Source organism: Bactrocera tryoni, chromosome 3 (genome assembly GCF_016617805.1).
Source record: "Bactrocera tryoni isolate S06 chromosome 3, CSIRO_BtryS06_freeze2, whole genome shotgun sequence".
Classification (NCBI taxonomy): Eukaryota; Metazoa; Arthropoda; class Insecta; order Diptera; family Tephritidae; genus Bactrocera; species Bactrocera tryoni.
Window position 1 is genome coordinate 29486731 of NC_052501.1, and position 22145 is coordinate 29508875.

General features: G+C 37.3%; 2 protein-coding genes across 2 annotated transcripts in view; one reads left to right on the forward strand and one right to left on the reverse strand.

The window, feature by feature from the left end:
* The first annotated feature begins 2632 nt into the window (after nt 1–2632).
* On the forward strand, nt 2633–3967 carry LOC120771049 (probable GDP-L-fucose synthase). The gene is made up of 4 exons (XM_040098852.1): nt 2633–2812; nt 2877–2991; nt 3057–3614; nt 3689–3967. Exons 1-4 carry the CDS (start codon nt 2691–2693, stop codon nt 3854–3856), a joined length of 963 nt encoding a protein of 320 aa, XP_039954786.1. The 5' UTR covers nt 2633–2690; the 3' UTR covers nt 3857–3967.
* Nucleotides 3968–6741: 2774 nt separating this feature from the next.
* LOC120772041 (inactive serine protease scarface) overlaps nt 6742–22145 on the reverse strand; it is a 48740-nt gene continuing 33336 nt past the window's right edge. The window contains exons 4-7 of the mRNA XM_040100412.1: nt 10049–10948; nt 9824–9978; nt 9491–9759; nt 6742–7739 (exon numbers count right to left, since the gene is read on the reverse strand). Of these exons, the coding sequence (XP_039956346.1) occupies nt 7441–7739; nt 9491–9759; nt 9824–9978; nt 10049–10948 (1623 nt within the window). The 3' untranslated portion in view covers nt 6742–7440. The remainder of the gene's footprint in view (nt 7740–9490; nt 9760–9823; nt 9979–10048; nt 10949–22145) is intronic.

The following is a 22145-nucleotide window of genomic DNA, read 5'->3' on the forward strand; positions in this document are numbered from 1 at the left end:
TTCTTTCAAAAATCAGCAGATGTTGTCATCGTCCATACATCTGCAACAATATAGCAGATCGGGAATGATGAGTGACTTATAGAGTTTGGTTTTTGTTCATCGAATGAGGACTTTACTTCTCACAATTGCCTACTCAGTCCGACCTGTTGACAAGAGTTATTCTGCGTTGGATTTCGAGGCTGACATTGTAGTTGGTGTTAATACTGGTTCCAAATAGACGATATTATCTACGACTTCGAAGTTATGACTGTCAACAGTGACGTGGGAGCCAAGTTATGAGTCCGACGACTGTTTATTTGATGGCAGGAGATATTTCGTCTTTCCCTCGTTCACTACCAGACCCATTTGCTTCGCTTCCTTATCCATTCGGGAGAGAGCAGAACTAACGGCGCGGTTGTTGAGGCCAATGATATCCACATCATCGGCGTAGGCCAGCAGTTGTACACTCTTATAAAAGATTGTACCTTCTCTATTCAGTTCTGCAGCTCGAATTATTTTCTCCAAGAGCATATTGAAGAAGTCGCACGAAAGGGTATCGAAGGCTCGGGAAGGTTCTTCCGGATCCTGACGGAGCTTAGGGTATTGCTCAACGTCAGTTTACACACCCATATTAGTTTTGCGGGGATACCAAATATTCTACAAGGAAGCTGATCAGTTCTTCGCCGCCGTGTTTGAATAGCTCGGCTGGTAATCCATCGGCCCCCGTCGTTTTGTTGTTCTTCAGACGGGTAATTGCTATTCGAACTTCTTCATGGTCTGTTCCATGGTCATTGATTAGGAAATCGGGTTCGCCTTCTCCTGGCGTTATACTTTGACTGCAATTCAGCAGGCTGGAGAAGTTTTCCCTCCATAATTTTAGTATGCTCTGGCCATCAGTCACTAGATTACCTCTGGGAGTTCTACAAGAGTATGCTTCGGTCTTGAAACCTTCTGTTAGTTGCCGCATTTTTTCGTAGAATTCTCGAGTATTTCTCTTGTCGGCCAGCTTGTCAAGCTCATCGTACTCACGCATTTTGCCTCTCTCTTCTTTTGTTTGCAAATGCGTATCGCTTGCCTCTTCAACTCTCGATATCTATCCCATCCAGGATGTGTTGTGGTCGATTGTAACGTTGCGAGGTAGGCACTCTGTTTTCTCTCCACTGCGACACGACACTCCTCAATCTACACTTAGGTGAAATAAAATTAAGAAAACATTTTTCAAAATATCGGTGCATTTCTTCGGAATGGCTTCCGGAATTTTTCGAAATTCTTAAGTTGGTTTATTTTGACCATTAAGTGAATTGAAAGGGCTAAGTTCGGAGGTAACCGAATATTTAATACTCTTGCAACTTGCAAGAATCAAAGTCCGGGAAATTCATTCAGGTGCTGGCTAAATTTTATATTGAAGTATGGAAGATGGGGTAGTTTCGACTCGGTTTATATACGATTATCATGCCACATACTCTGGGTTTCAATAAGGTACTTCACATACAATCAGTCAAGCGGATGTTCGAAAATTCTGATATTAGTTATATAGGGGCTAAAACACGCTCTCTCATTTTCATTGAGATAACTCACATATTGGGAGACATATATACATACGAAGTTCGAAATTCAGTATATTAAGTATATGAAGGGTAAGGGAAATATTAACCGGATTCACCCCATTTTTTGACATTCAGAGATACTACCATCTGGAAGGGATTCTCTCCAAATTCCAGTTATATATCTCGCACTTTGACTGATATTTTCGGTAAAAAGTCAGCTAAAGGCACTGGGGTCCACATATTCGGTACCTACGGGTTGAACGGTTTCAAAATTATCATACTCTGTAGCAACATGTTGCAAGTGTATAGAAAATCAAGATGTGACCCTGAGCAGGTAGATTTAATAGATAGGTTTCAAAAGACCAATAAAATATATGACAGCCGATTATTCTCCAAAATTAACTTCAAACACGTGTATTTGATATTTTTTTTTTATTTTTCAAGAAATAATACCTTCAATTCTAATTAAAGTTAGTTAAAAAGCAATATCAATGAATAATTGAAAATAAACTTAAGTTAGACAGAAAGTAGTTTTCTAATGAGCTAAACACTTTAATGTGCATACGTACATAGTTGTATTTGTCCAAAATATACATACATACATACATATGTAAGTATGTATGTATGTAGGACCAACAGTAATAACTTTCTGAAAAAGTGAACCAGTTATCGAACCTTCTTTACCTGTTTTAGAATTTATTTGACATTTTTGTGCAATCGCGAGGAATATTATTAGAACCACTGAAGCCAAAAATGTATATAACTTTTTTTTTTTATAAAAAAAAATTAATAACGGATTAAAATTTGAACAAAATTTTCGTGTGAAAGTGAAATTAAGTTTTGCGACATCTGTTGTGCACAGTGAATAGCTATAAATAGCTAGCAGTGTTGCCGTTCCTTGTGAAATCTTTTCCTGAAATTTCTTAAAAGTTTTCAAAACTGTTTTCGTTGATTATAACTAATTTTATATACAATGTTAAACAGATAAACGTTTATTAAACTATTTTGCAATCCGATATTAAATATAATAAATGAAGAAGTACAAAATATGTTTGATTATGTACGGCAACAGTGTATAATCGATAACTGCTGTGCTCCGGTGTTCCATCTTTATATATAACACTTTGATAAAAATAAACATCAATATTTTATCAGTGACAAAATATGAAGAAAGTTTTGGTAACAGGTGGCACTGGCTTAGTGGGGAATGCCCTTAAAACAATTATTGACAAAAGTGCAAGTGGAGATGAATGGATATTTGTAGGATCGTCAGAAGCCGATCTAACGTAAGTATAGAAACACTTAACTCGCAATCTTATCACTTAAGCATACATGTCTTAACAATTCCAGTGACAACAATGCAACACGATCGCTATTTGAGCGTGTGAAACCCACCCATGTCGTGCATTTAGCTGCGATGGTTGGTGGCCTCTTCCATAATATGAACAACAACTTGGACTTTCTGGTAACTACAACATATATATTGTTTTAATGCACAATGTTTATTAATAGTTGGTTTTACTACTGTAGCGTAGAAATCTGCAAATAAACGACAATGTGCTACAAAATGCTTATGAACATGGCTGTGTGAAAGTAATATCCTGCCTTTCCACATGCATTTTTCCTGATAAAACCAGTTATCCAATTGATGAGACAATGGTGCACAATGGCCCGCCGCATCCTTCCAATTATGGTTATTCCTATGCGAAAAGGCTCATCGATATACAAAATCATGCATATTACGATAAACATGGGTGCATGTTCACATCAATTATTCCGTGCAATATCTTCGGTCCGCATGATAATTACAAACCTGAAGTGAGCCATGTTATCCCGGGTATGATCAATCGCATGTACAGTTTAATTCATGAAAATACGGAGGTGCCCGAAAGTGAAAAAGTGTTTACTGTTTATGGAAGTGGTACACCATTGCGGCAATTTATATACTCACTGGATTTGGCGAGACTAATAATTTGGGTTTTGGATAATTATGATAGTATAGAGCCACTGATTTTGAGTGTGGATGAAGAAAATGAAGTGACAATTTACGAAGCAGCAATGGCTGTGGCGAAGGCATTTGATTTTAAGGTAAGTGAATTTTTAAATCGAGTAATTAGCCATACAATTTATTTATTTTTGTATTTTTTGTTTTCAATTTTTAGGGCAAACTTATTTGTGATACCAGCAAAGCTGATGGTCAACATAAAAAGACCGCTTCGAATCGGAAGTTGCGTAGTCTATTACCAGATTTCCAATTCACCGACTTTGAGGAAGGCGTTAAAGCCTCTGTTAATTGGTATATTGATAATATAGAAAAAGTTAGAAAGTAATTACAATTTATTTGTTTAATTTTATCTTTCTGATGTCTTTATTTTGTCTATGCACATTTTTACTTTTCTGAGAAATATTATACACAAAGAAACTTTTAGCTAAATAAACAAGTTAATGCTTCCATAATTAAAGCGTTCTTGATTTCCTATATAAAGTAGGAATGACTCCTACAACTACATAATTTTGAGGACTGCTACTGAGTTGACAGTTCTTTGCAGCATACAAATTCTAGTCCATTCCGATGGGCGTAATAGGACCACGCTTACAAAACGCCATTCAACGAAAACCCATAATGTGTCTTAACTAAGCACTAAATTGAGATACAGAAGTGTAATTTGGTACAGGGGATCGAAGTAGTGAGAGACATTTGTAGGTTAAACATATTTTCTAGTGAGCGTGGCGCCGCCCTATAAATGGTTATATGTACATTTCTTCTAAACCGTTGAAGCTAACGAACGAATCTTGCTGAGAAGAGTTCTTTATAATACTTCTTCATACACTCTGAAAATGGGTAAAATCATATAATAACCACGCGCGGGGATAACTTATTGAATATATGTGCCAAAGGTACCTATTAAATTTCATATTAACAATTTTTTAAATTCCAGCTGATTCTTTCACTTTACAGAATAATCAACTTGAAAGGGGAATTTTGTGGATTTCATCTCCTTCAAAGTAATCCCCTCCCGCTGCAATACACTTATGCCAACGAATTTTCCAGTCATCGTAGCACTTGGAAAAATCCTCCGTCGTGATGGCCATCAGAGCCTTCTTCGATTCAGCTTTTATATTCTCAATTGAGTCAAAACGGTGTCCTCGGAGTGGTCATATGAATTTGCTGAATAGCCAGAAGTTACACGTAGGTAAATCAGGTGAATGCGATGGTTGCTTCACGATATTAGTTGAAAATGTGGCGAAATGATCACGAATAACCAATGTATGAGATGATATGAGATGGTGCATTATCGCACTTCTTTGTTCAATAAATTCAGACATAAGTAGTAAAAATCGAGGAATTCATTTTTAGAGCCTAACAAAACGATGCGTATCTCAAATTCTAGTGAATATTTTGACGTGAAACTTAGCATAGATGTCACTGACTTTTACCCTTCAATTTGATCACAGTAGTACAAATCAAATAGAGCCCCCAATTTCATCGTACAACGAAAATTTTTCAAAATCGGATCATAGCTTTTCACGGACACAGCACCTTATATATGATGCATATGGCTTTTTTTTACGGAACATATCGGTCAATCTGTGAAGTCAGGTACTGAAATACGGGTAGAATATTATTTTGATGAAGTAAGGTAAATAGGGTCAATCTTTCCCTCAGTTCTCATATACTGATATACTTTAAGTTTTCCTATCCATGTATGTAGATGGATCCAAGGGCCTTGAGCCTACAAATTGCTCTAGAATTAGGTGTTATGGAGTTTCCGGTTTCATATCGTAAATCCGGCAGTTTGCACTAGAGGCTATAACCATGTTGGATAAGTGTTTCTTGAGCCTGCAGTGCCCAACATGAAGCGCGACAAAGATACGGAATTTGTTTCTGTAATCTTTATTTAACGTTCCGCATTTCTGTTGCTTGCTGACAGTGGTGTTCCCTCCCCACTCTCTCCTCGCTGCGTAGCAATTATATATATCTTAATGAAATCGAGAAAGAATCTATTTCAAATAACAGTTTGTCTTCTTGTCTGTGATTGTAAATAAATAAGTATACGGAAATCCCATAGTCCTTGCTTGGTTCATGGAGTCGCTAAACCGAACTCTGGCGGAGTTATAGGTCGGAAGAAGCCGTTGGAGGGGAGCGGTAGTGAGCTTCTTCACGGATGGATCAAAGTTTGAGGGGAAGGTTGGTGGAGGGGTTTACTGTCAGGAGCTCTCTATAAACTCCGGTTTCAGACTTTCTTACTATTGCAGTGTCTTTTGAGCCGAAGATGCAGTCATTAATGTAGCAGTAGATTTACTGTTCCGGAGTGCAGCCTCCTTCAGAGAAGTGACTCAGATAACAGAGAGGCGATGTTAGCCTTGAAGCCAATGACAGTGCGTTTAGGGCTGGTCAAAGAGTGCCCAACCTCGCTATCAATAGCATTGAGTGTATTTGTGATAAGAGTGGTAAGCCAGGCCACAGCGGAGTCGCAGTAAACTGTAAAGTTGATGAGCTAGCAAGAAAGGGCACCCTAGAACCGTTATCAGTAGAATGGGAGCGGATCAGTACTCCCGTATCCTCTTGTGTTGCACTGCTAGATAGCTGGCCACCATCGGTACATGCGCTGTCGCAAAAGCCTTTTGGCCTAAGATCGACTGCAAGAGATCTAGTGATCTCTTTGCCCTCAGTAAGGCTAGCTTCTACCTAGTTTGGAGATCTGAACGGGCTATTGCCCTATTGGCGCCCACGCAGTAAGGTTGGGAATCCTACCAGATGCCATCTGCAGAAGCTGTATGGAAGAAGATGAGGTGGAAACAATTCAACACTTCCTGTTTGACTGTCCCGCGTTTTAGAGGTCAAGACTTAAACACTTGGTAGCGCGTACCTTCAGTCATCCCACCGAGCTGGCGGAAATCGCAATTAAACGTCTGTGAAAAATTGTATTGGCGATTAAACGTTTTTCTTATTTATAGTTCGAACACAGGAGTTCTTATTTCCACATGCGAATTTTGATCAGCCATCTAACCAAACCTAACCTAACCTAACCTCGCCTTCTTTAATTTCTAGCCGTCATCACAAGCATAACACACTTTTCGTATATATTTTATTATTATATAACATGTTTTATTTAAATACATTTATCATATACATATTTTACATAAATTTTACATAATCTCATACAATACATACAATATTAGTTATAAATATTTTATTTATATAGGAGTCATTTTGTCATTTTGCTTTTTGTTTTTCGTGTTTTTTTTTGTTTTTTGTTTATGTTTTGCCTTTAGGGAAACCTTTAAACGGCAAAACATTGTTGAAACAAGATTATAAGAGAGCTTAATCATTGAATCAGGCACATAATAGTTATGTACATACATACTAAATTATATTTTATTTAAACAAAAAAGCGAAAAAGTGTCCTGAACTCAATGCCTACGCGGAAAACTCTAATAAGGTAATCGTTTAATGTAAATTTTCCTAAACACTTAAGTTCATTACACGATAGTGGCATACAACTAAGGTTATGATAGCATAATTATTTAATTTTGTTTTTGTTTTATATAATAATGAAAATAAAAGAAAATATCAATGAGAAGTTACGCGTGGAAAGCGAAAACAATAAAATAAATTTTATACTTAAAATCTTTAAAGAGTCGAATTTGACACATTTCACCAATTTGAATTGAATATGACGGGTTAAAACTATTGAGATTTTCGTTTTTAATGCTTAAAGCAAGAGGTTAAATGCTGTAGGCGCACAAACACACATATATGTGTGTGTGTATGATTGGTTGTTGTTGTGGTTTAGGTGGTGGTGTTTTGAATGTGATACTCATATTTAGATGTTGGGTGTATAATGTCGTGTGATATTTGCTAAACTAAAGTCACTCAATATTTCTTAAGTCTTTTCACCTAAAGCACTTTTTACACACGTCGCTTCTTGAGCAGTTTGTCTTTGTTTTGTAGTGTAAAGAAACCGTTAACCCATTTGAGATCGGGTTTTGAGAAGCGTACAGTTTGACCATCTCCACAGGCATTTTCGGCGGCGTATATACCCTTGAGCATGACACTGGAACCGCTGCCGCAGGCCAAAGCGCTGCCGACATCAAATAGGCATGGATCGTGTACAACGGCACTGCAAACGCTGCTGTCGTCAGCACCGCAATCTGCGCGCGATTGTGCTATTGTGTCCGAGACGTGCATGACGGCGCCCTCCTCGTGAGCTGGAAGAAGATATTTTAATGTTAATGAGATGATTAAAGGGCTCGTTTGGATTTTTGTGCTTCCAATAGAATAAGAAAAATAAAAACGTTGTATGAATTTCAGGCAGTATATTATGAGGTTACAAGGGCTCACGAGTTTCAAAAAATCAATGTTTTTATTGTCTTATTAAATTTTACAACACCTCTAGAATATTGTCCTTAATTTTCAAATTGTTCTGAGTAATAGTTTCGTAGATATAGCCTTAAGAACTTGTGCATTCGAGGCTAGCTAGTTCGACGTCTTTAGAAGCGTTTTTCTCCAAACTGTGTTCTTGAAGTAGGTTGGCAAGATTTCTCGAGATTTACACAGGTCTTTGAGATACAATTCTTAAAGACTTAAACGAAGGATTTTTTTCGATCACAAGTATTTGAAAAAAATGTTGTGAAATTTTCACTAAAAATTTTAATTTGTTTGAAAGAATATCTGCCAAAAATCCAATTTTCAGTTTTTTTCTTTCGTCCAAGTTCTAAGTTTGAATTAAAACTTTCACTTTAGATGATTCTGTAAAAGTTATCCTGCCAACGTGGGCGCATCTTTTTTCCGAGGGGTCACCGAAAATGGTCGTAATGGCCGAGGTTAACAAATGTCTTTTTTTTTAATAATTCAGAATTTCTTTGTTAATAGTGTATGTTTACAACAATAAAATATTCTAATAAAATCTTTCATTTTTTATAAGAGAAAAAATTGTTGAAGGAGGCTGTCTTTTCCCGAGAAAACCCATGTAACCCTTTATATCAAGTATTTGAGACATTCACTGACGATAGTGAGTTCTTATTTATCAAGCACATAGCTTATCCGCAAAAACATTAGAAAAATTAAAAGAGAAAATTTAAGCGTTAACTTTCGAACGATGGAGCAGGCTACCAATTACTCTTATGGAATGACTCAAGGCACTATATTTAAGGTCCTTATAATGCACGACTGATATGAAAACGTTTTATTATTTGTTTTCAAAACGAACCTCGACAAGGGGGCCCAAAGCGAGAACTTGGCTAAGACTCAAGTAAAAGTTATGGTTCAACTACTTTATATGCTACATTTGATCCACCAAACTGTTTACTGCAACAGGGTCGCACACATTAGTTGACTGAAGGCACAAAAAGAAATTCGTTGAAAAATTTTAGATCTATTGTGAAAAGCGGTGGCTCTATACCAAGACCAATTTTGCCTGGTTATAGGCTGCACAAAAACTTTTAGCAACTTTCTCGAGGTAATTTTCTACACAATCTCTATAAAAAGGATGGGAATTAGTATATATTGATACCTGGATGATTGTGAACCTTACTAAAGTCTTTATATTTACTTTGTTTTGTATAAATATATTAAGTAAGTCAGATAAACGAAAACCAGAAATGTCTCGGTAAAAGAGTTCATTTCGTTATTTATCAGTATCTTATATTAACAAAGCTAAATATTACAGTGAAAGCTATAACGGACGCTCTATTAAGCGGATTAACCGTGGCCATTGGACGGTCCCAACAATTTTTGATGTTTGTTAAAGACAATCTATTGAGCGGGCAACTTGATTAACCGAACATAAAGGTTCGTTCTGTAGACTTATTGAAGATTCCACTGTATTAGGTAATGAGCCTATTTTTCAAATGTTCTTTCTGCTCCTTTACTTTTTCCCATTTTCTATTCCATCTACCCGTCTGCCATTTCCTTTACATCAATAAGATATATGTGTATGAAAACCAAAAGTGATACTTACATTTAATCGCTTGTTTACCCCAGCCGGTGGTAATACACTTCTCATTCGGCTTGGGATCTTCATTAGTAACGCAAATGGGTTTCACGTGTTGAGCGAATTCAATTCTCTTATCCAAACGTAATACGGCCATGTCATTCGAACCGGTTGAGGGATTGTATTCAGGGTGTATATCAATGGACTTAACACCGACTATTTGGAAGGGCAATGGCTCGCTATCACGTCCCAACTCCCATTCACCACCCTTAACTTTCACGTCATTTGGCGACACACTGTATGAAAGGTAATTTATAAATTTCAAGTTCTCTTTAAAAATATATTAAACTCAAGTATTACCCTTTAACCACGGACGCTGCTGTCAAGACGATTTGGTCGCCAATAATTGCACCACCACCGAGCAGAGTCTTGGTTGATTCCTTGAGGATCATTGCTTGCCATGGAATTTCACCGAAGTTGGCGTCAATATCTTGAATACCTTGCGGTTTGGTATTCTAAAATAAATAATAAATATATAAAATTAATTTTCTAAACTCAAAAATGGTTCACGAATGTGTTACTAACCCTATTTCTGGCGGCGCATACACCGGCCAAATTGATAGGCCATGGATCAACGTAGTTGGCGTCACGACAACATTTGCCTGGTGCTCCGTTATCAAGCAGACAATCGGTGAGAGGAACGCGGAAAGCTGCTTCGGCAGGACTAATGTCGACTGGCTGATCGGTTATCACGCCGATGCTGTTGCAGAAGTTCTCCGGTGTGCATTCCAAAGCCGAGGCACATTTCGACAAGTGTTGACGGTTGTCAAGTGGTAGCGAGAGAATGTCTTCACCGCGCTGTGGTGGCGTAGGCTGTGGTACTCTTGGTGGTGATGCGGTCACAGTTTGGGTGACAGTATTTGATGGTTGTGTGACATGATAGTCGCCCGGTAGGTTTTCAGAGCGTGGCGGTAAGTATTCATTTTGTGGTCTTGGAGCAGGTTGTGGTTGGGGACGTGGTTGCGGCTGTGGCTGAGGTTGAGGACGTGGTTGCAGAGGCTGCTGTGGTTGTGGTTGAGGACGAGGTTGCAGAGGCTGCAGTGGTTGAGGCTGTGGACGTGGTTGAGGTTGAGGTTGTGGTTGTGGTGCTGGGGGAGCTCTACTTGGAATGGGAACTGGTTTGTAGGAAGATGGTGTGTATACTTGACGCGGGGGTGTGGTTGGTGTGGGTGGTAGATATTCATTGCGTGGAGTTTGGGGTTTTGGTGTGGTTGGATATGTGCTTGGTGGCAAATATTCACGTTGTGGTGTCGTTGCTGGCAAACGTGGCGAAGAGAACTGTTGTTGTGTAGATGGATATTGAACGGGTCTACTTGTTGTGGGAATGTTGAATTTCACTGTTGGAGTCCGCAGTACATAACCATCATCGGTCAGTGTGGTGGAAGGTATGCGACAGCAAACATCAGGGGAATAACAACGATCGCTCTGTAATTAAGGAAAAAAGAAACGAATTTTAGAAGTTTTTAATTTTTTTTGGTCGGAGTTTAGAAGGTTTTGTGTTTTTGTTTGTCTTTGCTCTTAAATATGGTACATATGTATTTATTGTACCGTAAGTTCTCTGGTTCAAAAAGTGAAAAGTGATCAAATCTGTCGGAAGACTTCTTGTAATGGACGTTTTTTGATTGAAAAGTTTTTATATTGTTCATCCAAATATAGGGGAGTTTCGATCACGTGATTCATCAAGTGGCAATATTTTTAATTGGCTCGACGAACCCAAGATATTAATAATTTTGAAGGTCCATAAGATTTCTAAGAGTATTTTGCTTCATTTTCTTCTAAATCACTTTATCTCTTAAGAACCATGCATATCTTCATGAATTCCCCTTAGAAATTTATTAATTACAATAACAATTCTATTTTATCACTCGGTAGATCTAAATACTGACCTACTTGGTAGGCAATATCGAAAATCCGTCTGTATTAAAAAAAAAATATACATATATACTAATAAGACGATCGGAGACGGCTTAAAACTTAAAGAACAACATCAAGACTTCAGCAAATAGTATCTCGCCGCTTGACTGTCGCTAAGTATGGTTCTACTTCATTGCGATAGTTGCGTTGTAGGTTTATCTCTACGTACCGATTTATGGCAAAAACTTCGGCTTGAAAAATGCTCGGAAAACACCCCATAGGTATGGAGAGTTTGGTGCGTGGTTCTTCACCAATTCCCTCCGACATTTTCGAGACGTCGGTGTACAACTTGATTGTCCTATCCCTAATCAGTAGCTCGTGAATGGAATCATTCCATTCAGTCTTACTGCTAAGAATAACCTTGAACTTCGTGATGAAGTTTTTTAATGCTGTTCCTTGGGAGAATTGTCAATGGTATTATACCACTTAATGCCTTTATCCGCTGGGTGAGATTACTTTACCTCTGTTACACCCTTCTGCTGTCATTTGAAGCAGTGTGTGTTTGGCTACCTGACCGATTGCCAAGTGAATTGGCGTGAGCTCAAGCATGACTTCAGAGTTGCCGTCGGGCATGTGCGCATGGCACGCGGCATGCAGATGTATTCAAGTCGTTGCTGTTTCGATAGTTGGAGCCCTATCGAAGTCTGCGATACTTTTGGAGCCCAACCTACCGCCCCATCCGTGATTATCGCAAGATCTTGGATCCTGACAATCCTTGGCTTGCAGCCCCAGGATTTACCAGCTAATCGATTGCACACCATTAGTGCTTTAGTAGTTTTGAATTTGTTTTTTGTTTGAGTTGCTTCAAAGATTTGTTGTTTCAAGCCAATTGCATTACCAATGAGAGGATGAAGGACCGCATTGTACGATTCCCATCAAGCTTTCTATATTCCGACAAAAATTTGTTAAAAATGAAATGTTTAACCGAATAGCATTCAACTAATCAAAATGTTTGACTGATCATTATGGGCAAATATGCCACAAAGGGATTGATTATTATTTCACAAATAATTTCTGTAAGCACCTGCGCCAGCTTCGTAAGCATATTATCTTAATTGAATAAACTTTAAATGTAAATATGTGAGAAATGTGTAGGCACTAGGCTGCTGTAAGCATTTCTGGACACCCGCTCGTATGTCAGTACGTACATACATACATATGTATGTAGGTGAGCATAATAAAAATTACCTCCTTGGCATTTGGCATAGAGCTTTTTTAATAAATGATCCATCATTTTGGGGACAGATAACAAATGCAGTAATGACTTTAAGAAAGGTTGTTAATTTTCTCACCGTTTTTTCGTTTTGTCATGTTCTGCGACTAGTTTTTTCTTTACAATAATTTACTTGCCAATTGTATGTATGTATGTGATAAGTAAGTGGCCATGTCAGCCACTGTGCGCTGTCTGTCGCTCTGTCTGTCCGTATGTACGAATGACAAGATTGAAGTAGGCATTTTAAGGTAATTTGTTAATAGGGGTTATTTTTAATGGCATTGTTAAATGACATCCAGCTGCTTAATGAAGTTGTTCAGAAGGTGTACAATGGCATATTGGTTAGCTATACACATACATACATACATCCAGCGGACATACAAATATGCATATGCACATATAATCGCATATTAAGTAATTTTATGCTTATCTGTCAGCTACTTTTGCATACATATTTACAAATATACAATCATACATACATACATACATTGATAAGTATATAAATACATAGGTGTGCACATAATTGTTGTGTATTTGCGAAAATATGATGTGAATTCCATTAAAGTGCGGTGTTTCGGTTGACCCGTGGCCGTGTATGGCTAAATTGGCCTAAGCATGCATATGCAAACATAGATATTCGTATACATATACACCTACATATTTAAGTGGGCGTTGCTATTGGTCGAACGCTCGAAATTAAATGGAAAACTTCAACTTAGGCTTATAAGTTTTGCGGTAAAACCTTTGCTGGGTGTTTGACCGACCTTCTAAATCTTACCTTAAAATATATATTCTGATATCGGAAACGCACTAGAAGCTTTAAGCAGCGAGTCTTATTAGAAAAAACTTAAAAAATATTTAAACTTTTCGTTCAGCTTTGCTTAAGTCACTTATTGTATTGCATTTTATCGGCAGAGAGCGAAAGATATGCAAGTCGCTTCTGTGTACTCGGGGCAACTCTGCTTTGTTATTGAAATATTTTCCATTTTATGGAAATAATGGACGCATTTGTTAATTTGAAAATCGATTAATTTTTTTCTTTGTTAAAATTTGTTTGTTTGTTTACATTTTGTAGTGTCTAAAACAGCTGTGATAATGTGATAAATACAAACGGATGTTTCTTGGCTAACCAGAGGATACTTGGTCTAAGGCCTGAAGTGAACTGCTTGTTCTTTATGTAAAATAATCGTTTCTGGCCATTCCCAAGTGAATGGCGATCAGAGAATTTTCCCCACTTGCGTGAACTTCTATACATGACTCCATCCTATTTCTGGCGTACGGCGATGATATTGATATCATTGGTCTCAACAACCGCGCCGTTAGTTCTGCTTTCTCCAGACTGGATAAGGAAACAAAGCAAATGGTTCATAACTTCGAAATATAACTCTTGCCAACAGGTGCTACTTCGGAATGAGTAGACAATTGAGAAGTAAAGTCCTCTCCCGACGAACAAAGACCAAACTCTCACTCATCATCCCCGTCCTACTATGTGGTGCAGAGGAATGGATGATGACAAAAGGAGAGACAGGTTCTGCAGAAGATTTGTGGTTTGGTATTGGAAACGGTGAATATCGTATTCGATGGAACGATGAGCTGTATGAGATATATGACGACATTGACATAGCAAGTTAAGAGTTAAGAGACAATGGCTACGGTGGCTAGATCGCGTCGTCCGAATGGATGAAAATACTCCAGCTCTGAGAGTATTCGCCGGGTGAAGCGGAGGAAGAGGAAGATATCCACTCCGTTGGAAAGACCAGGTGAAAAACGACCTCGATACAACTTGAATCTTCAATTGGCACCAAACAGCGAAAGAACAGCTGGCGCTCTGTTGCAAACTCGGCTATAACAGCATGAGCGGTGTCTACGACAATAAAGAAGAAGAAGAGTAATTTTTATGCGGCGAAATCTTGCTAAACCTAATAGATTAGTGGGCATTGGATCATCTAGTAATATTCTGCTCCAGCACACAAGACAAAATCACCCAGCAGTGATTTAAAATCAATATTACAGGTTTCAGAGCAGTCTCAGCAAGTCCAGATTTGAATCCAGAGTTTCTTGTCAGAGTTGGAGAACATGGCATCCCCACAGAAATTTCAAAAGTCTCTAAAAATCTTTCTTTCGAGGAGCGTCGTCCATAGAAACTAAGCGTTCTGCTATTGATCAATGGCCAATTCGTTAGAGGACTTGTGTGAAAGCAATAGGTTACCAATTCGAATAAAATTTTGTACAACACATGTAATATGAATGATTAAAGAAGTAAACCCAAATTGTTTAAACATTCGTCCCGCAAACACAAAGAAGTGAAATCCGAGTTGTTTGAACCCTTGTCTCGCAAAAACCAAACAGTTAACAAATACATGTAGAGAGTCCGAAGACTGCCAATTCTACATTATCGGAATGGATTCGAGTTTTATCCAGCGTAGGGCTGTGCTTTCTGTGCACTTGAACTCTTTGTAGCCATCTATAACGAGGTTTAACCGAATTGCAGTTCTTCACAGACATTTATTTTGTTCAGCCCAAGAAGTTGGCTCGAAAACACTCTTGTCATTAATATTGCACCATAGGAATCTTATAATCGAGCAAGTACTGATAAATAGCTAGTTTTCCCTAAGTTTAAGTGGAACCTAACCTCCTGAGAGTCGACAGTCGGGTCTAAGAAGGCGGAACGGACCCGGATATTTATCCGGCCAAGGGCTGTCAAGTCGGCACCATTCCTAGAAAATACTTCAGAAATGTTTTATCACGCTACAACAACAATAACAACACGATATACATATGTACTTGTATATTGTTCACACAACTAGACATTTCTAGTTTTCATATATAAAGATGTGGAATTGTGTTAGGAGTTTTGGTTCTGGAGGCTATTTTAGAAGACGAATATGTTAAACCCCAAATATGCATTTGAGAGAGTTAAAAAATTAAAGGTATTATTCAAAACATCGCTTTATTCCAGAAAATACCTTCCTTAAAGAAAACACTGTTTTATCGAGGAACCCTAGTATTCTCACTCTATGTATTTCACTCACGCTAATGGAATATCTCAATAAAATATTTAAAAGTGTTACTACTTAGATAAAGCGATTTATCCAACCAACCAAAAATTATTGACTTGTCTAGTTTGAATTGAGCCCACATGCCTTAGCATTAATTGTTTACAACAGAATTACAAAGCTTTATACGCTGCATAACAATAATTGTCCAAGAAGTCGTGTTGTAACACGCTGCGAAGGTCACGCTTTCAAAATGCGTAACAAAGAAAACCAATCTAAGCACCTCATTTCAATAAAAATGTTATATTTATTATATAATTGCCATGCCATACGGCCGATTCCGGAAAATCTCCACGAAAAAAATTGCAGCGCTACCATGCTGTGCCATGTTATTATGCATGTACGCACCGATGTCTACAACTGCAGATCATTGGACTAATTGTTTAAGCTTTAAACTGATGAGCGATGATTATGCCGAGCGCAGCATGACTTCCTAATGACTCTTATAATAACCGATTCTTTTTCAAATATGCCATATTTAACACTGAATTTTTTGTTGACTGTTTTGTTTTTTGTTTTTTTTTTTTATTGTAGTGGTTTGTTGTTGTGGTTTTTTACTTAATTTACTTGAGCATTGGCGCCATCACTGTGGCGAGTCGCTTTTCCCCTTCAGCGATTTTGAAGATAGCATAGTCGCACTTACAAACACTTATACATATCTCCACAGTGGTGCGTGTGTGTGTGTATGCACTCGCTAGGCCAAGAAACGACCTAGACCTTGAGTTGTGACGTCGTTTATTAGACTATGTAGTCTCATGTTGGTGGCTGGTAAAAAAGTTCACTCGTTTTAGTTTTAGTAACTCGACTTAGTCTGTGGCGCTTTGACGCTCGAAGACAAAGTAAATCAGAATGACGACGCACGAAACGCATGAATTTGCATTATTTATATATAATATATGTAAGTATGTCATGTACAGTGCTGTGCAAAACAAAAAGCAACAAAACGGCTATAAGGTTTCCATTGACATTTTCAACAAAAGAAACAGAGCTAAAAAAATTCACTCAAGTGTATGTTTACTTATGGGTAAGAAGCAATTTAAGCACCGGTACACTTCATCAAGCGGTATTAAATAAATGCAAAAATAACAAAAAATAATCATATTTGAATTCGAGTTGTGCAAAACAAAAGCAACAATTTACTTTAAGGTAGTAGGCGACGAAGTTTTGGAAAATAACGGATTTACAGTTATGCAGGTGTTGTTTTACTAATGCATATAACTATTTAGAGCAAAATAAAAATTAGTTCGTTTTATATATTGGGAACAAACAGACGTTTGAAATGGCGCGAAAAGTATTGCGATAGTTTGAAAATGAGCATTATAACTGATTATCGTAACGGAGACTCTCAAAGTAAAATAGCTAAAAATATAATATCAATAGATCTATCATTTGTAGACTAATTAAAAAGTATTATTTGACCAAAAGTGTTACGACAGTGCATTTAGGCGGACGACCGCGTAAAACTGACCCTCGAACTGATATGCAAATGTGTAGAGTTTTCAAGAAAAATCCATTTGCCACTTCAAATGAAGTTGTAAGAACTCTTAATTTAAATATTCATGCAAGTACAGTTCGTAGACGAGCAATCGAAAACAACTTGCGAAGTTACAGACCAGCGAAGAAACCAATGCTTACAAAAAAACACTTGCAAAAAAGGTATATTGACACCTAACATCATAGGCTTCTATATATTGATCACTATTCAACCAAATTTTTTTTTCTAGATTGAATTTCGCCAATGCACATTGTAATTGGTCCGTTGCTAAATGGAAAACCGTTTTATTTAGCGACGAATCAAAGTTTAATATGATTAATTCGGATGGAATGAGTACAGTCCGCCGGCATAAAGGTAAACGCCATAGTGCAAGGAACTGTAGGATGAGTTTCAAGCATGGTGGCGGTAGCATTATGGTGTGGACGTGTTTTTCCGGCAGCGGGGTTGGTCCTTTTAAAAAAATAGATGGAATAATGGACAGGTTTTTGTACAAAAGTATTTTGGAAACAAATATGCTACCATATGCTGAGTGGAATATGCCACTTTCTTGGGTCTTTCAACACGACAACGACCCGAAACACACATCTAAGCTGGTAAAAGACTATCTTAGGGTCAGTGGTGTTCAGGTTCTTGATTGGCCTGCTCAATCCCCGGACTTGAATCCAATCGAGAACCTGTTTGGCATTTTAAAGCGAGCAGTTTCTGGTCGGCGTTTTGGCAACCGAGAAGAACTCTTTGACACGTTAAAAATGGAGTGGATAAACATCCCACAAACCACAATTGATAATTTGATAGCATCAATGCCCCGAAGATGTGCTGAGGTTATAAAAGCTAAGGGTTCTTATACAAAATATTAATGTGTTGCTTTAGTTTTGCACACTTACTAATTGACTGTGAAGTATATTTTGTTATTTTTCTCAGCAATATTTACTAAGAGCAATTAATTGGAAAATGTTTTAGTTACACTTTTTACAAGTATTTTATTTTCTGTTATAAAATTTTTGTTAAAATATATTTTGGAAAAAGTATAACAAAAATTATTATTGAACTAAATTTGTTGCTTTTGTTTTGCACAACACTGTATGTATGTATATATATATGTACACCTTCTGTTGGTGGTTTGATGATCTAATGAAAATGTCTTACAAATCTTAATTACATATGAAGACACCTGTTACATGCGATCACACATATACCTGTACTGACTGAAATATACATACATATGTATGTATGTGCCTGTGTAGATGTACTGTACCGCTGTACAGTGCAAATATACCGATTAGCATAGCCATTGTGCGTTATGTCGCCTATCAAAAGCAATCTATATTGATGAGTACTTAAGCACAAAGTTATCACTCATTTGTTATTACCGTTGCTGTTGTTGTTGGTTATAAAAAATTCAACTTAAAGAAACTTTGATGCGGAAATAGAAGTAGAAACTGGAAAACTGTTCCGTGCCAGTTGAGTGTTCTTCGATTTCTATACAATAATTTTCTTTTGTTAAACTCAAGCAATTCGGTGTAGAGCGGTGCGTGTTCTGGCAGAACAAAATGTATGCTTTTTGTCTTTTTCTTAAGGAATATTTCTTTACTATCTACAAATATATGTATATACCAATCTATACTATACACAAATATGTATATATGAAAGTGCCTTAGCATAATAGTGCCGTTTATTTATTGTATTGTCTGTCAGTATGGTCGTCAATAGAAGATTTAGTACCCAAATGAGCGATATCGTCCCCTATAATCTATTGTTCGGGCAAAAAACATGTTCTTATATAAACGCATCTTTTTATTAAAGAATTTATAAATAATTTAATAGTTATAACAAGAAAAAACGTTAACTTCGGCTGCACCGAAGCTAATACATCCTTCACAGGTGCATTTCTTTTAGTAACTATGTGTTCAGTTTGTATGGAAGCTATATGCTATAGTAATCCGATCTGAACAATTTTTTCGGAGATTACATTGTTGCCTTAGAAAATAGATTATTTTACCAAATTTGGTGAAGATACATTGCCAAATGTGAAAGTTTTCCATACAAGAACTTGATTCCGATCGTTCAGTTTATATGGCAGTTATATGTTATAGTGGTCCGATATCGGCCGTTCCGACAAATGAGCAGCTTCTTGAAGAGAAAATGACGTTTGCAAAATTTCAAAAGGATATCTTAAAAACTGAGGGACTAGTTCGTATATAGACAGACAGACAGACGGAGATGGTTTAATGGACTCAGCTCAACATACTGATAATTTATATATATATTTTATAGGGTCTCCGACGCCTCTTTTTGGGCGTTACAACCATCGTGACAAACTTAATATACTCTGTTCAGGGTATAAAAAGTGAGGTTAATGCAGCCAGGTACTTCTCCACCTGATCTCTCCATCGGTGTGGTGGTCCTCCTCCTCCTCTGCTTCCCCCAGCGGGTACTGCATCGAATACTTTCAGATCTGGAGTATTTTCATCCATACGGATGACATGACCAAGCCAACGTAGCCGCTGTGTCTTAATTCGCTGAACTTTGTCAATGTCGTCGTATAACTCGTAAGCTCATCGTTCCATCGAATGCGATATTTGCCTTTGCCAATACGCAAAAGACCATAAATCTTCCGCAGAGCCTTTCTATCGAAAACTCGTAACACCGACTCATCGTCCATTTGTTTTTTGTCTTAACTGCGGAGAGTTCCCCCCGCAAAATTTGAAAGTTATACATAATTTCCATCATGCAAGTACTTGTAAGTGACACTCCGAGAAGAAAATGACTTTGAGGTGCAAGTACAAAATTAGATTGTTTCGACCTCCTTCCCCCCCAAAAATTCTACTCTGGATCCCCTAGTATGTATGTAACAATGTAACACAGGAGTTCTTCTTTTCTATGGCTTCCCAAAGGACTATATATGGCAATCCACGTGCCATCTCTCTAGATCAACTATCTAACCCACCCTAACTTAACCTAACCTATGTATGTATGTATATTAGGGTGCTTCCAAAAAAAATTTTTTGAATTTTTTTTTCAACTCTTACCCCCTCAAATGTTAGTGATTGACAAACTAAAAATCCGCCCTCAAGCCAGGCGCTGTAGCTTAACTCTAAGGGGTCGTTTTTTCTTAGGTTCCCATACAATTAACATGGGAATTTTCGTTTTTTCATTCAAATAAAATTTCACCAACTAATTTTCGTTTCTCAAAAATAACCATCACATATTCATAAAGTTGGCTTTTCAAACTTTTAAAATTCCCACGACAAAGTTTGATTATCTCAATTAGACGATTAAACATAGTGATTTGAAAATTGGAATTTTTACAATAAAAATAAAAAACTTTTCTGAGAATAATAATCGATTGGACCATCTGCCAAGGAATGTTCTTTCGAATGATAATAAATATTCGTCATTAAATGTGAAGCTTAAAAAAAGTAGGGAACCTCATAATGGATCACTTTTTATATCTTTAATAAGTGATATATACATACATTTTTCTTGATTACTAATAGAACCGGTGCCTTTAAAACTAGTCCATTTGTATGCATGCTAGTACATACATATATAGGTATGTATGTATATACTTATAGTTTGCTTTAAATTTTCATATAATCTACGTGTATATGATCGTAAAACTAGTTTAATGCAAAACTAACAAAACAAATTATCACAACCAATAAATTCTTTTCTCTGCCTAGATGGATTATCGTTTTTAACGCCTTTTATTTAACATACTTATGTAAATATATAATAAAAGAAGAGAAGAAGGAAGCTGGTTTCAATTTCTTTGTAGTATAAACGAATTGTTATCTAATATTAGGAAGATACGTGACAGTAGCCAACTAATAAATGGAAGCAATAGAATATTCGAGTGGCAAATAAAAATATGCCCTATGGCAACCAACACTAAAAACAATACAAAACAAGTTCTTCTTTTATTTAGAATAGAATTCCTTTATATTTTTTCGTAAATTTATTTAGGAAAAAAAGTGAATGAGCTCGACTTAAAGCCGGAATTATGTATTATGTATGCGTCATTAATGGAGATTATTCTTAAGGAAACTGATAAAATTTGAATGAGTAATGAGTCTAATATGTTACTTGTAGCCAGCTGCTTTAAAACAGGTCTTAGAAGAGCAGGGAAGAGTCTTTTGGAATTATTTTCTTTTCTATTTATTTTTGAAAAACACATGGGCTGGTGAACCAAATTTAAACAACTTTAACTGGGTGATTCATTTAATAACCTTAATAACTGAACCTAGGAAAGGAGATGGGGAAGAATGTGGAAGATTCTGTTGAAGGGGAGAAGCCCCCAAGGGAATCTGACGCTAAAAAGCGAAGCACGAATTTTTATTCAGGTGGAACAGAAGGGTTTGTCATAATGCACGGCCTACTGAAGCGATCGGTTTTCTTGCACTTGAGAGTGGTAAGACAGTTGATGTTGTGCTTTGTGTAGAACGCTACAGGCGCGCGGATATTTGCAGGGTAGGAGATAGCTAGCGATTGGATAGAGGGGAGACTGGTTTCCGCTAGAATCTGTTTGTTTCAAACATACCTGGGGAAGTTCAAAGCTGATTTTAGTAGACGCATGTATGTGGCTTGTAGCTTCGACAGTTGACGTTGTGAGGCAGAATCGCAAATGGGGACGGGGAACTAGCAGATGCTTCTATTTGTAATGATAGTATTGAATGGTGGTTTTTCGGTGTTTGGGGAAGCTCTTTTGTTGGTAACAAAGGGTTTCAATGAGCTGAAGACGTCGTTGAATTTTCCTTGAACTGCTCAGAGTTGCTTCGTTCAGGTCAGCCGTCTGTCGAAGACAACATCGAGATATTTCGTGGAAGGACTCCATTTGATGAGGAACCTATTTATCATGTTACTTGGCGGCCTTCGCGCTCGCCGTGAAAAGAAGATTACCTCTGATTTGGTTGTGTTGATATGGAATCTCCACAACCAGTACCA

What these genes read in the sequence shown, in the direction of transcription:
- LOC120771049 (XM_040098852.1), top strand. Translation starts at nt 2,691, where the DNA reads ATGAAGAAAGTTTTGGTAACAGGTGGCACTGGCTTAGTGGGGAATGCC. An exon ending in TCGTCAGAAGCCGATCTAAC is followed by an intron (nt 2,813 to 2,876) that starts GTAAGTATAGAA and finishes TAACAATTCCAG; the next exon opens with TGACAACAATGCAACACGAT. An exon ending in ACAACAACTTGGACTTTCTG is followed by an intron (nt 2,992 to 3,056) that starts GTAACTACAACA and finishes TTACTACTGTAG; the next exon opens with CGTAGAAATCTGCAAATAAA.